This window comes from Staurois parvus, unplaced genomic scaffold (assembly GCF_062004578.1).
Source record: "Staurois parvus isolate SC_StPar_1 unplaced genomic scaffold, SC_StPar_1.0 ptg001642l, whole genome shotgun sequence".
NCBI lineage: Eukaryota > Metazoa > Chordata > Amphibia > Anura > Ranidae > Staurois > Staurois parvus.
The window spans coordinates 1510064-1525577 of record NW_028319438.1 but is presented as its reverse complement, the minus strand read 5'-3'; the positions used below and the strand labels follow the sequence as shown (position 1 = coordinate 1525577).

Here is a 15514-nt window from a genome sequence, read left to right as displayed (position 1 = left end):
ATGGTCGGCACCTAGCAGCCAGCTTCGGCTGACATTGGATGCCCCATAGTAAGCCTTGTGGGTGAGGTCACCACCCATGTATTCCGCCTTTTGTTGGCATTCTATCCTCTCCCCTAAAGCCGGCCGCTGAGATCACATGACTGGATGGGAGCACTCTGACAATAGGCAAGTACAGGTATTTTCCTTCTACAGGGTAGTCAATATAGGATTAAGAAGGTAGCCGGGAGTCATTTCAAGCTTGGAACTAGCCCAGGCTTCTACTTTAGGACTTGAGTATTTTTACTTCGCATCGGAGCTTGGAGTTGTCCGTTAAAAAAGTGAAACAAAAGCCCGGAGTTTTAAACCATTTTATTAAGAAAAGGTTAATATTCCTTGTACACAAAATAAACTGTAACACGCAGAAAACACCAGAAACATCCATACATTCAGCCACGCAATTGACCACACATTCACCCAAATGCTCATACACATCACAGGGGTCTTTTGTCACAAGCCGGGGGTCTCTGCTGTGGGGGGAGGGGAGGGTTGAGGGGTCTTGCTTTCTCCAGCGGTTGGAAGAGACACCACAATATATTTCTGCATTCCGCTGCTGCCGCCAGTTGCTGAGCCCCCCAGGCCGCTGCTCTGACCGCTGGACACAAGTTTCACAATGGGTTGGACCCCAGGGGGGCATGGTGTGGATGGAGAAGGGCCGCTTGAAGAGGTGAGAACCTGTAAGGAGGGACACAGTGAGACCAGAGGTACAAAAAGATTGGTATGGAGGATGTAGCAGGAATGTACAGACACAAAGAGGTATGGAACAACTGCAAAAACAGGGGAAGCTGGAAAGGAGGAAGCAACAGTGAAAAAGCAGTTGTGTAGGATGGGGGAAATATTAGGACATGTAAAATAAAGGAAACTGTAGAGGTTAAAGTACTTGAAAAAAGAAGTGAGAGGCATGTGCGGTGCAAGGAGAGGGGTGCAGTAGGAGGCGAGAAGGAAGAGCAGCATGATGGAAGGGAGATAGGATACACTGCAAGAAAAAAGGGAGAGGGGATGCAGCACAAAAGAATGTTAAGCAGCGTTAGGGAAGGGGGACGCAGCGCGAGGGAAGAGAGGAGGGCGCAGCGTGAGGGAAGAGAGAGGGGGGCGCAGCGCGAGGGAAGAGAGGAGGGCGCAGCGCGAGGGAAGAGAGAGGGGGGGCGCAGCGCGAGGGAAGAGAGGAGGGCGCAGCGCGAGGGAAGAGAGAGGGGGGCGCAGCGCGAGGGAAGAGAGAGGGGGGCGCAGCGCGAGGGAAGAGAGAGGGGGGCGCAGCGCGAGGGAAGAGAGAGGGGGGCGCAGCGCGAGGGAAGAGAGAGGGGGGCGCAGCGCGAGGGGAGAGAGGGGGGGGCGCAGCGCGAGGGGAGAGAGAGGGTGGCGCAGCACGAGGGACAGAAGAGGGGGACTTAGCACGAGGGGCGGAAGAGGGGAATGCAGCACGAGGGGCAAAAGCGGGGGACGCAGCACGAGGAACGGAAGAGGGGGACGCAGCACGAGGAACGGAAGAGGGGGACGCAGCACGAGGAACGGAAGAGGGGGACGCAGCACGAGGAACGGAAGAGGGGGACGCAGCACGAGGAACGGAAGAGGGGGACGCAGCACGAGGAACGGAAGACGGGGACGCAGCACGAGGAACGGAAGACGGGGACGCAGCACGAGGAACGGAAGACAGGGACGCAGCACGAGGGAGGGTGAAGCAGCATTAGGGAAAGGGGATGCAGCGCGAGGGAAGAGAGAGGGAGAAGAGAGAGAGAGACACAGTGCGAGGGAAGAGAAGAGGGGGACACAGCGCCAGGGAAGAGAGGAGGAGGACGCAGCGTGAAGGAAGAGAAGAGAGGGACGCAGCGCGAGGGAAGAGAAGAGAGGGACGCAGCGCGAGGGAAGAGAAGAGGGGGACGAAGCGCGAGGGAAGAGAAGAGGGGGACGCAGCGCGAGGGAAGAGAAGAGGGGGACGCAGCGCGAGGGAAGAGAAGAGGGGGACGCAGCGCGAGGGAAGAGAAGAGGGGGACGCAGCGCGAGGGAAGAGAAGAGGGGGACGCAGCGCGAGGGAAGAGAAGAGGGGGACGCAGCGCGAGGGAAGAGAAGAGGGGGACGCAGCGCGAGGGAAGAGAAGAGGGGGACGCAGCGCGAGGGAAGAGAAGAGGGGGTCGCAGCGCGAGGGAAGAGAAGAGGGGGACGCAGCGCGAGGGAAGAGAAGAGGGGGACGCAGCGCGAGGGAAGAGAAGAGGGGGACGCAGCGCGAGGGAAGAGAAGAGGGGGACGCAGCGCGAGGGAAGAGAAGAGGGGGACGCAGCGCGAGGGAAGAAAAGAGGGGGACGCAGCGCGAGGGAAGAAAAGAGGGGGACGCAGCGCGAGGGGAAGAAAAGAGGGACGCAGGGCGAGGGAAGAGAAGAGGGGGACGCAGCGCGAGGGAAGAGAAGAGGGGGACGCAGCGCGAGGGAAGAGAGAGGGGGACGCAGCGCGAGGGAAGAGAGAGGGGGACGCAGCGCGAGGGAAGAGAGGGGGACGCAGCGCGAGGGAAGGGAGAGGGGGACGCAGCGCGAGGGAAGGGAGAGGGGGACGCAGCGTGAGGGAAGAGAGGGGGACGCAGCGCGAGGGAAGAGAGGGGGACGCAGCGCGAGGGAAGAGAGGGGGACGCAGCGCGAGGGAAGAGAGGGGGACGCAGCGCGAGGGAAGAGAGGGGGACGCAGCGCGAGGAAAGAGAGGGGGACGCAGCGCAAGGGAAGGGAGAGGGGGACGCAGCGCGAGGGAAGGGAGAGGGGGACACAGCGCAAGGGGAGGGAGTAAACATGAGATAAAGGGACAGAGCAGAAGGGAAGGGAGAGATTGCACAGCACAAAAGAAGGGACAGGAAGAACAGTGCAAGATCTAACATGTAAAAACCTATGGGTGCAACACTTGCAGCGCTCAGAAGGGCCAGCCATTTCCCTCTAGTTAATACCTACATGACCCAATCATGATAAGGAATGCTGATAAAATGATTTTATCCTGGGAGGAGAAACTACACAAAGGTTGAAAAGGGCTGTTATAAAACATAGGCAGAGTACTAATAGAAGAGGAAAACAGGGCTCAGCATGACAGAACACGGTTAGCAGGAGAACAAACATCAGCCAGAGATCTGGAAGAGCATGAGGCATTAGTGATGAGACAGAGAAATGGCACAGAACAAGCACACAGGACACAATGAGCAGTTACCTGGGTCCCGCTGCTCCCGGCTGAAGACACCACAATGAACTTGGTGGGTGGTGGTGAAGGCTGAGTAGGGGTGGCCGGCCGGGCACTCACTAAGGTCTGTACGGGCAAAGTCAAGGACCCAGGCACCTTAATTATCCCAGGTGGGCGAGGGGATGGCGTGATGGAGCCGGAGGACGGCTGAGAGAGGGTGAGGGTGGGACGAGGCTAAGAGAGAGAAGTTACGTAGAAAAGGATGATAGCAGAGAGAGAAAGACATGGGATTAGGAAAGAGACATAAAAATAAGTCATTAGGGGTAACACACCATCATGGCTTTCACACACAACAGCCCGGGTCATGTGACTACCGGGGGAGATGATTAGACATCTGATAACTTCTACAACATGAATTAAAGCCAGAATATAATGCCGAAGGTTACCTGTGTGACTGTCAGAGTGGTCCGGTTGACCTGGGGCCCCTGCAAAGCGCTCTGGGCCCGGGCCTTCATCACATGAGAGCACAGAGTGGGACCCAGGAAGCCATAATCTGTACGGTAGGTGTCTGGGACATCTGGAGAGGTGCGTAATTTCACCAGAACTGGAGCCGTGTGTTTCTAAAACACAACAAAAAAAAAGAAAGAAAGAAACGTTGCAACAATGGCTTTCCAGTGATTTTACTGTTCGTTTGTGTGTCTGTATACCATATGGATCCAGGAACTGAACTCTGGAAGCTCTGCTTAAAAACAGCAGCCAGATGTCAAAGGAGTAGTCACCAGTATTGCCTGTGGTCTCCCTACAGCTGATCCTCTCCCCATTACTGAACTATATCTACAGTGGATATAAAAAGTCTACACACCCCTGTTCAAATGTCAGGATTCTGTGATGAGAAAAAAAAATTATTTCAGAACTTTTTCCACCTTTAATGTGACCTATAAACTGTACAACTCAATTGAAAACCAAACTGAAATCTTTTGGGGGGGGAGTAAACATAAAAAACTAAAATATTGTGGTTGCATAAGTGTGCACACCCTCTTATAACTGGGGATGTAGCTGTGTTCAGAATTAAGCAATCACATTCCCGAACACACCTGCCATCAATGAAAGTGCCTCTGATTAACCCCAAAGAAAGTTCAGCTGTTCTAGGAGGTCTTTCCTGACATTTTCTTAGTCGCATCCTACAGCAAAAGCCATGGTCCACAGAGCTTCCAAAGCATCAGAGGGATCTCATTGTTAAAAGGTATCAGTCAGGAGAAGGGTACAAAAGAATTTCCAAGGCATTAACTACACCATGGAACACAGTGAAGACAGTCACCATCAGGTGGAGAAAATATGTCCCAACAGTGACATTACCAAGAACTGGACGTCCCTCCAAAATTGATGAAAAGCTGAGTAGAAAACTGGTCTGGGAGGCTGCCAAGAGGCCTACAGCAACATTAAAGGAGCTGCAGGAATAACTGGAAAGTCCAGGCTGTGTGGTCCATGTGACAACAATCTCCCGTATTCTTCATATGTCTGGGCTATGGGGTAGAGTGACAAGACGGAAGCCTTTTCTTACAAGAAAAAGATCCAAACCCAGCTACATTTTGCAAAAACACATCTGAAGTCTCCCAATAGCATGTGGGAAAATGAACTTTGGCTATAATTCCAAAAGATATGTTTGGCACAAAAACAACACTGCACATCACCAAAAGAACACCATACCCACTGTGAAGCATGGTGGTGGCAATATCATTCTTTGGGGCTGTTTTTCTTCAGCCTTAGTCAAGGTAGAGGGAGTTATGGACAGTTCCAAATACCAGTCAATATCGACACAAAACCTTCAGGCTTCCGCTAGAAAGCTGAACATGAAGAGGTACTTCATCTTTCATCATAACAACCACCCAAAGTATGCATCCAAATCAACAAAGGAATGGCTTCACCAGAAGATGAAAGTTTTGGAATGGCCCAGCCAGAGCCCAGACCTGAATCCGATGGAAAATCTGTGGGGTGATCTGAAGAGGGTTGTGCACAGGAGATATCCTCACAATCTGACAGATTTGGAGTGTTTTTGCAAGGAAGAGCGGGCAAATATTGCCAAGCCAAGATGCACCATGCTGATAGACTCCTCCCCAAAAAGACTGAGTGCTGGAATCACATCAAAAGGGGCTTCAACAAAGGATTAGTTTAAGGGTGTGCACACTTATGCAACTATATTGTTTTTTATTTTTACTTCCCTCCACCTAAAAGATTTCAGTTTGTTGTAATGATCAGCCTTTGCCATCTTCTGGATGCTGCTCAATGCACATGTACTCAATTAGGAGTTTTTAACCTCTTGCTGTCCGCCTGCTGTTTATAAACGGCAGGGCGGTGGCAGTCCAGGGGCGGGTTGCCATTCCTAAACGGCACCCGCCTTTTCTAGGTGTGCACGCTCCCTGGGAGCGCGCAGCACCGCGATCCGATGCCCCCTGTGTCCTCCGGACAAAGTGAAACACCGATCGTCGGACGGGACCTCTGTACGAGGTCCCGATCATGTGATCACTGATTGGCCAATCAGTGATCACATGCAAAGTAGTAAGCAAGATGTCACTTCTGACATCATTGCTTACTACGTGTGAAATCTGTGAATGATCACAGAGGTCACATGGTACAAGGCTATTCACAACAGCCTTGTACCATGTGACAAGCTGTGACCAATCACAGCTCACTCAGTACTTCTCAATGACTGCAAGAATGCAGACAGAGAGAAAGAGAAATGATTGCTTTTACATCCTATATGGGTGTAAAAGCAATCAGTGTAAAAAAAAAAAAAAAATCTTCATCACCCCCCACAAGTAGTACAGTGTCACCATGGTGACACTGTACTGCTAGGGTGACAGTATGAAAAAAATAAAATAAAAATAAAAAATATAAAAAAAATAAAAGTGTAAAAAAAAATGTTTAAAAATTATAATTTTTGGTTATAAACTAATTTGGATTTTTTTTTTTTTACTAAAAAAATAACGGAATAAATTTTGGCCAAGATTTATGATGAAATATTATTTATTTGCAAGATTTTATTTAAAAAAACACTTTTTTTCAAAATTTTTGGACTTTTTCATTTACATAGTAAAAAAAATTAAAATCCCAGCGGTGAATAAATACCACCAAAATAAAGCTTTATCTGTCTCAAAAAAATGGTAAAAAATTCATATGGGTACAGTGTTGCATGACCGTCATTGTCATTCAAAGTGTGATAGCGCTGAAAGCTGAAAATTGCCCTGGTCAGGAAGGGGGTGAAAGTGTCCGGACTGGAAGTGGTTAAGTAGACTGCTGGACTTTCAGCCTGTGCCATAACAGGTCGGTCTCAATTCTTTTTCTTCATGACTTCCATTAGTCCTGTGATGATCTGCACTGTGTTTGTACCGATCATGTCTAACGTATCCAGATTGTTAGCCTGCTGACTCTGCCACTCTCTGCTCTGACCATCTCTCTGAGGACTTCCACTCCCCTGACATAAAAACTATGGAAATACAGAAAGTAGCATCAGGCCAAACTGGATGAGCGAGTCCAAGATAATTCGAATTTTTGGTAAAAAAAAGGCATACAAAAACAGTCAACATTCAATTGCTGCTCAGCAACTACTCCACAAGGAGAATTCACTGCTGGTTTTAATATAGATCCATGAAGTCACAGTTTTCTTCATCCAAGTTTTGTGTTGATCCCTGATGAAGGGGGGAGTGGTGTTGCCCCCAAAACATGTTGGCTGTTTTTATATGATTTTTTTTTTACCAACAATTAAAATGATCTTGTACTCGTTCATCTGGTTTTGGTCTTGTGCTCCATGGTTTTCTATGGTTAGAGCTACCGCTGGGTGCAAATCAATGGAAGACTTGCTGTGTGGGAGCCACCTCATCAGAGCTACTGTGGGAGCTTGCACGTGCAGTTTTCCTTCAAATAACTGCACGTGCAAGTCCAAAAACTCCCAGCTCCTCTGCACGTTGTCCTGAGTCCTAGCATAAAACTGTCACAATACATTTTATAATAAGTGGTTATTGGTACTTTTCTAAACAGCTAGTTGGGTTTACTGGGATCTATAGTTCCCCAATGGATGCAGATGCTTGTGTTGGAATACAATAAGTATTATCAACCTCCCTAGCGGTCTGATTATGTCAGTCTTTGTGTGCTGAAAGCGGTACATTTTTTTGCATGGAAATATGTTTTTTTATTGTAGGTCTGTAATTCTTAGGAATAACTCACTGAAATCTGTCCAAACAAGAGTCTAGTAAACATCCCGGGGATGATAAAATTTGAAACACGAAATCATAAATTATAATATAATAAATAATCATAAAAAAATTTAATATAATAATAATAAATTTAATTCAATAATATAATCAAACCAAAAACACTGAAATTTGAAATAGAGCGCCAAGTTCGCACATCGCTGAGCAAAGTCGCAGAATCGTTTTCAGTGTCTGATGAGGAATTTCCCCCACAAATCATTATCACTCAATTCTGCAAGTGGTTCTGATTTACTATCGCTGTTCTCTAGCCGGTCTAAAACCGCTTTTGACCTAAAGGGACGCTTTTGGACGCCATGGACGTTTCTCAGTTTCCAGGCAGAAAGAACAGTAAAAATGCAGGCAGGGCGCCGGACAAAGCACTCGGGACAAAATGTATGTGAAATGGTTTGATACAGGAATGTTATACTATGTGATTTTAGTGTATTTAGTGAATGTCACTTTTAAAATTTTTAAATTTCCTGCCGGTTCCGTCCCCCGTACGTCCCGACGTCGCAGGGAACGGAACCAAGAAGATGGATGCCGGCATCGGCCGGAGGACATTACAGGGGACACTGCAGGGAGGACATCGCGGGAGCGCAGGACAAGGTAAGTGCAGAAGGGATCCTGGAGCAACGCTGCAGTGTATTACCTAGTTTAGCTCGAGGGGGTGGGGGGGACGGGCTGTGTGTGGGGGGGGGGGGGTTATTGCTTCTGGTACTGAAAGTTTACCCCGAGCTACATACATAAGCACATACATAAAAACAAACACTGGAATGCATGTTATTACCAGCAAGAGGCTCTGGACATGGTCAGCTCCGATTTTGTCAATGTTGGAAATAACTGGACCCTCTAGAACAGTGCGTAGGCGCTCTCCTTCCACCGATAAACGTGGGACGATCAGAGTTTTGATCACCTTATGAAAGATAAATAAAACCAAGCAGATTGTAAAATGATGATAGGTGGCCCAATCTCTCTTACTGTATAAAACCTACTGTAACTCACATCGGGTCCCAGTTCTGCAAGGCCAGCGATAGAGCCATACCGGGTGGTCCATGGAGTGCGATCGTCAACCAAACTCTGCCATAACAAAACCAAAAAATAAAAACACATCAAGAATACAGGATAGATCCAAAAACTGGCAGGGGAAATTTACACAAATGGTGGCATTTGCTCAGACAAGCTTTATAAATTCTGCACATTGAACAGATGTAGAGAAAAAAAGACAACAAATAAACAGGTACAAGTTATGTAGGATTGGTTTCCTCTCTGTGTAACAACCGAGGCCAGTCACGTCCTTGAGTATATGTAAGCAGAGTGTAACACCAGTTCTCTGCCCCCCCCCCCCCAATTATTTTTAAAGCTCAGACAAGCTTTATAATTACTGCACATTGAACAGATGTAGAGAAGAGAAGACAACAAATAAACAGGTACAACTTATGTAGGAGGATTCGTTTCCTCTCTGTGTATCTACTGAGGTCAGTCACGTCACTGAGTATATGTAAGCAGAGTGCAACACCAGTTCTCTGCACACCTCCCCCCCCCCCTTTTCTTTAATGCTCAGACAAGCTATATAAATTCTGCACATTGAACAGATGTAGAGAAGAGAAGACAACAAATAAACAGGTACAACTTATGTAGGAGGATTGGTTTCCTCTCTGTGTAACAACCGAGGCCAGTCACGTCATTGAGTATATGTAAGCAGAGTGCAACACCAGTTCTCTGCCCCCCCCCCCTTTTTTTTAATGCTCAGATAAGCTTTATAAATTCTGCACATTGAACGGATGTAGAGAAGAGAAGACAACAAATAATCAGGTACAACTTATGTAGGAGGATTCGTTTCCGCTCTGTGTATCTACTGAGGCCAGTCACGTCACTGAGTATATGTAAGCAGAGTGCAACACCAGTTCTCTGCACCCCCCCCCCCTTTTTTTTTTAATGCTCAGACAAGCTTTATAAATTCTGCACATTGAACGGATGTAGAGAACAGAAGACAACAAATAAACAGGTACAACTTATGTAGGAGGATTGGTTTCCTCTCTGTGTAACAACCGAGGCCAGTCACGTCCTTGAGTACATGTAAGGGTTTACAATCACGGTGTCTGACGCAGGACTTTTACTGTGAAAAATATAAACTGACCGACAGGCTCACTTTAAAAATCAAGACAAAAGTAGGTAAAGAGAGGACTTGAGGGTTCAAATCCCACTAATCTAATGTATTCTTCTTCTTTGTACCTTTGTAAATGTCTTGGTTATCCTAGATTGGATGTTGTTGGTTGTGGTGCTGAAGTTCTTGCAGATCTGCGCAATGAGACGAGCGGCAAAGTCTCTCAATGCCCAGTGATTGTCCACATCGGGTCGCAGACAAAGCTGGCGGCTGACGATACACGTCATCACAGCTGGAATGAGTTCATGGAGCTGGAAGAGATCAGATCAAAGTCAGAAGCATTATGTTGCTGTTGAGCGCTGTGGTCGTTCATTGAGTCTTTTGTATAACTGCCTGTCTGTACGAGCAGACAGCTTACACTGACAGTTTGCAGGAGCCCTGCATTGCACCTGCGATCTGCTATTTGCAGGTGCAATGTTTCCTAGGCTCCTACAAAAAAAAAGCAAATGCACATTTTTTTATCTGCAAAAAAATTATATTTATTTTTTTTTCATGGTGAAATTATCCTTTACTATTGTATTTGTGTGTGTAACGGAACCGGACCCAGACTGCACTAGGGCATTTCTGTTAAGACTCCCTGTCCGAACACAGATCCACGGACACCACCGCTGACCATGCAAGACGAGACAGCATCAGACTCATATTAAAACAGGAAATAGACTGCTTTATTTCAACACAGACTGAAGATATATACACAGGGCGGGGCAATACATTTAATAACAAGAGACACACAGCAGACACCCCCCACCAAGCCAATACACATAAACACATACATCTCATAATAGTTTGCTCCCAAGCAAGACACAATAGAACAATGGGACCACCTGGCAGTAAACAATGAACAACCCCCACACCCCACCTATACATGTCTACACAATATCAGGACATTTCACCCTGCACCCCTAACAGGCACAGGGTGACTTACACATAATAGGGATATGGGGAGCTGAGACAGAGGTCTCCCCACCTCTCCAAAGGAGGCTGTGTTCCATGGGCCCACCACCCAAAGTGACTCCCATCACAGTGTGATTTTCCTGCAGTTAGTGTCCGAAATCCATGGACAAACATTTATTCAGATATGACCTGAAAATGGCGTTATCGTTTGTCTGCGGTAGGGACATCAAAGGGCAAGCTTCTTCCCCTGACCTAACCAACCCCACTTCGGATGATACCTTACCCTGTTCTGACAACTCAAGCTCTGCTGATTGTTTAAATCCAGAGGTACACATCTTCACTGTCTTGGCTGTTGCTTCACAGTACAGCCCCATAGACTTCCATGGGTCTGTCTCTGATCTCCTCCGTCTTCGGGACAACGCCCCAGAGAAATGTATGGGGCTATAGTGAGCAATGTACAAGACTTGCACTGCAAGGTGTAAACAAATGGCGGACCTGCAGATGCCAGATCCAGGCAAGTATGCATCTGTACAAGAGAAGGGTGGGTTAGGATAGATCAGGGGTGTCAAATGCAAATTCATTGCAAGCCAGATCAGCATTATGGTTGCCCTCATAGGGCCAGTTTCATCTGTAAGACTAGATGTCTAAAGCACCCCACCACCCCCTTACATCAAGTGTCAAGTGCACTCTGTAATGACTGTGCGCAATAGGGACATGGAACCTGTACGCGGCAGCCATTTTTGTTTTTCATGAGCAATAATCTTTCTACCCTCCAACTGAAAACTGGAATTTGCAGCTGTAAGTTTTAACGAACTTCCAAAGAGCCTCTTATCTTAATTAAAACACAACAGGACCCCAGAGCCCAGGCCTGGATGCCAGCTGTAAACAGCTGATTAGTCTTGGCAGGATGTCTGTTTTTAGGAACCATGGAAAACACTTTCCTCTGCCTATCATAAAACAATAAAAACTCAGTCAAGCAGTCACACATGACCTATACAGCCATTGAGCCTCTATGAATGCAGAGCATCCCATAAAACGTCTATTCTACATGTAACAAGTCCACATACAATACATGAAATTCAACAGGAACAGGGCACATTAATATTAGGTATATACTTGAATAGGGAATATCATACTGAACAAATCAAGGTCATACATGACTATGCTAGCACATAGGAAAAGGAAGAAAGCAGTCTCCTGCCTCCTGGGTGACAAAGGTATGCTGTGTTTAGTATCCCTGGGTTTGAAATATAATTTTGAATAATAATCTGCCAGTTTCTAGAATACCATCTGCACGTATTGTAAGTTACTAATATGAGTATGAAACTGTAGTTGGGACTTGGTCATAAATTTGGTAACCTCCTAGCACCCAGCCCTTAAACCGGATGATTGGTCAGTTGTTCTCAGGCAATACCCCTTTGACACCATATTATTATTACTATACAGTATTTATAAAGTGCCAACAGTTCGCTCAGCGCTGTACATTGTAAAGGGGGACAGAACATGCGACAGTACAATAACAATACAATGCGATACACGAGGGGTTCGAGGGCCCTGCTCTTTCGAGCTTACAATCTAGGAGGGAGGGGATAGTGGTACAGGAGGAGATAGCTGTGGGGGATGGAGTGGTAAGAAGAGTGGAGGAGGTCGGCAAGTTAGCAGGGGGTGGGGTAGGCTTCCCTGAAGAGATGGGTTTTTAGGGTGCGCCTAAAGGAGAGGAGAGTAGGTGATAGTCTGATGGGTTGGGGCAGGGAGTTCCAGAGTATGGGTGACACCCTGGAGAAATCCTGGAGGCGGGCATGGGAGGAGGAGACCAGGGAACTAGAGAGAAGGAGGTCTTGTGTGGAGCGGAGTGTGCGTGTTGGGTGGTACTTGGATATTAGGTCAGTGATGTAGTTCGGGGCAGTATGGTGGACGGCTTTGTACGTCAGTGTTAGGATTTTTAATTTGATCCGTTGTGCAATCGGAAGCCAGTGGAGGGATTGGCAGAGGGGGGTGGCGGAGATGGAGCGGTTGGTAAGGTGAATGAGTCTGGCTACCATATTCAGGATCAACTGAAGCGGGGATAGCCTGTGGCGAGGCAGGACAGTGAGGAGGGAGTTGCAGTAATCGAGTCGTGATATGATGAGGGAGTGGATTAGCTGCTTAGTAGTCTCTGGGGTTAGGAATGGGCAGATTTTGGTGATGTTGCGGAGGTGGAGTCTGCACGAGTTTGTTAATGATTGGACTTGGGGCTGGAAGGATAGGTTGGAGTCCAGAATGACACCAAGTACTCTGGCCTGCGGGGCGGGCCTGATAGTGGCATTGTTGGACGTGATGGAGAAGTCAATGGGGGGTGGTGTGCGGGCTGGGGGGAAGACTAGGAGCTCGGTTTTGGAGAGGTTCAGTTTAAGGAAGTGGAGCGACATCCAGTCTGATAGGTCGTTCAGTAGGTTTGTGATTCGGGAGGAGACCGAGGGGGTGAGGTGGGGGGTTGAGAGATAGATTTGTGTGTCGTCGGCATAGAGGTGATAGTTGAAGCCGTGAGAGTGTATGAGTTGGCCAAGGGAGGAGGTGTAGATGGAGAAGAGAAGGGGCCCGAGGACAGAGCCTTGAGGGACCCCAACAGAGAGGGGGAGTGAGGGGGAGGTGGTAGCATTATAGGTGACGCTGAAAGAGCGTTGTGACAGGTAGGATGAGAGCCAGGAGAGAGCAGAGTCTTGGAGGCCGAGGGAGTGTAGTTTTTTGAGGAGGGGGGGATGGTCGACTGTGTCGAAGGCTGCGGAGATGTCAAGGAGTAGGAGCACTGAGTAGTGGCCATTAGCCTTGGCGGTTAGGTCATTGGAGAGTTTGAGTAAGGCGGTTTCGGTGGAGTGTAGGGGACGGAAGCCAGATTGTAGGGGATCGAGGAGGTTGTTGTCATTGAGGTGAGAGCTTAGGCAAGTGTAGACTAAGCGCTCGAGGAGTTTGGATGTGAATGGGAGCAAGGAGATGGGTCTGAGGTTGTTCGGGTCATTGGGGTCCAGAGAGGGCTTTTTAAGTATGGGGGTGATGTATGCATGCTTCAGAGGGGAGGGGAAAGTGCCGGAAGAGAGGGATAGATTAAAGATGTGGGTGAGGGAGTGTAGGATGGAGGGGGAGGGAGGTCGTAGGAGTTGTGAGGGGATAGGGTCGAGGGGGCAGGTGGTGAGGCGGGCATCAGAGAAGACCATAGAAAGGGACTGACCAGATCTAGTAAGGGGAGCTCTCGTTTAAGATGTTCCTTGGTTGATGTTAATGGACTTGACAGCCAAGGCAACGTTTTTGCTCGGACAATTGGCCTCTGCTAAAACCAGGACTTTGCAAGTACTCTGCCTTCTTAACTCCTTTCTTTTATTTCTCTGTTGCATTATTGTTCTCTTTATTTCTTTGTAACATCCTTTTCTGTAAATATTTTATTTGCACCATTTGACCTTTTTGATAATAAACCCTATTTTTTAAAGTGTTCAAACTGTCTCTAAAGCTTTTAATGCAAACTAAAGAATCCCTGTCTCTTGAAGAGTGCTGCTGTATATAATAATCCTCTGAATATACCTGTCTGCGGTGACAGTGTGTGTTACAGACATTTATTGTTCACATTTGTTCTTGCTAACACTGTGAAGGGTTGATAGGCCCAAAGCGATCTGGTGGCAGTTTGGAGTTTGAAGGGTAATTGTGTAATTAACTTAACCCAGTGACAATAGCTCTCAGGCTGCTGTCACCTAGACTGTGGTCCCGCAAGCTGGAAAATCTTTGTGCAGGGTGCAGCTGAGAGTGGCATTGTTATGCAAGTGACAGCACGGTGTGAGATTGGCTGGTCCTTTGTCACGAGTTGGTGAGAAGGTCAGGGATCGGGCACCGTGTTCGTTACACACCCTCCTTACCTTGTGCTGCTGTCGGTGAGAAGCTGGGGGTGGAGCTGAGAAGCAGAAAGTGCAGGGTCTGGAGAAGGCCCAAAGGAGGGCTGAAGTCAGCTGCTGGAATCTGCTGAATGCTAAGATCAGGAGAAGCGGAGGCGAGGGGGGTGCTGCAGCGGCACAGAATGGAGCAGGATCTGTAGGAGGAGTTCTGTCCTCCTCTCTGCTGCTAACTGCTGGGACAAGGTGGGGGCAGAGACGAGTCTGTCCGCAGATGTGCAGAGAAGTGCAGGATCTGGAGGAGGAGTTCTGTCGACCTCTCTGCTACCAACTGCTGAGACAAGGTAGGGGGCAGAGGGGAGGTGATGCAGCTGCAGGAGAGGCGTTAGGGCCACCTGCGGACCTTGTGTTTAACACTTGTGGGTTAGGTGAAAGGAAAAATTGGTATTCCCCTCAGGCGACGTGCGGGTACACGAAACACATAAGGAGGAGCCAGTAACGCCGTGACGTCACGCCGCTGGAGCAACGTGGAGCTCCGTCGGCCATCTTTCACTCTGGACAGTTAGTCCATGCTTTTATTTGCTCTGCATGTTCAGCTTTACTATTTGTTTACCTTGTTTATACTTGCATACTTTCCAATAAATATCCTTACAATACTACACTATGGATATGCTTTTGCCTTGATTACCTTGGGGAGTATCAACTTACAGCTACCTACCACCTGACCACCAGAGAGGGAGCCTCCATTACACCCAGAGAGCTGCACCCATCTATCCCTTAAGAGGAACTCTGGATACCCCTGATGTCCCACCATTGAGTCCCAGGACCACAAGAGGGAGTCTACTGGATTCCTGCCTTACCCTGAGATGACCATTAGATGACATCAGGATATAATATACAAAACGCTCATCAATTTGCGTGTTCTGGTGAGTCCGCATTCCTTACACACCTGTATGCACATCATTCATCTTCAGGAAATCAAAGGGATATCTGAGCACTTGAAAGTCACTTTATGAACTGTTTACATGCCGTTTTGATATTATATCTGTTATTTATATATATTTTCTTAACCACTTCCTGTCCGGACACTTTCACCCCCTTCCTGACCAGGGCAATTTTCAGCTTTCAGCGCTATCACACTTTGAATGACAATTGCGCGGTCATGCAACACT

The 15514-nt window shown here is 47.9% G+C and overlaps 1 protein-coding gene across 3 annotated transcripts in view; it reads right to left on the bottom strand.

Annotated features, from left to right (window-relative positions):
* Positions 1 to 333: 333 nt before the first annotated feature.
* The window catches only part of TAF6 (TATA-box binding protein associated factor 6), a 45879-nt gene continuing 30698 nt past the window's right edge, over positions 334 to 15514 (bottom strand). For 2 of the 3 annotated variants that reach the window (XM_089663243.1, XM_089663244.1), the window contains exons 10-15: positions 9663 to 9845; positions 8433 to 8507; positions 8218 to 8343; positions 3630 to 3803; positions 3214 to 3417; positions 334 to 711 (exon numbers count right to left, since the gene is read on the bottom strand). In XM_089663243.1, the coding sequence (XP_089519369.1) occupies positions 487 to 711; positions 3214 to 3417; positions 3630 to 3803; positions 8218 to 8343; positions 8433 to 8507; positions 9663 to 9845 (987 nt within the window). In that variant the 3' untranslated portion in view covers positions 334 to 486. The remainder of the gene's footprint in view (positions 712 to 3213; positions 3418 to 3629; positions 3804 to 8217; positions 8344 to 8432; positions 8508 to 9662; positions 9846 to 15514) is intronic. The other variant, XM_089663245.1, reaches the window with a different exon arrangement.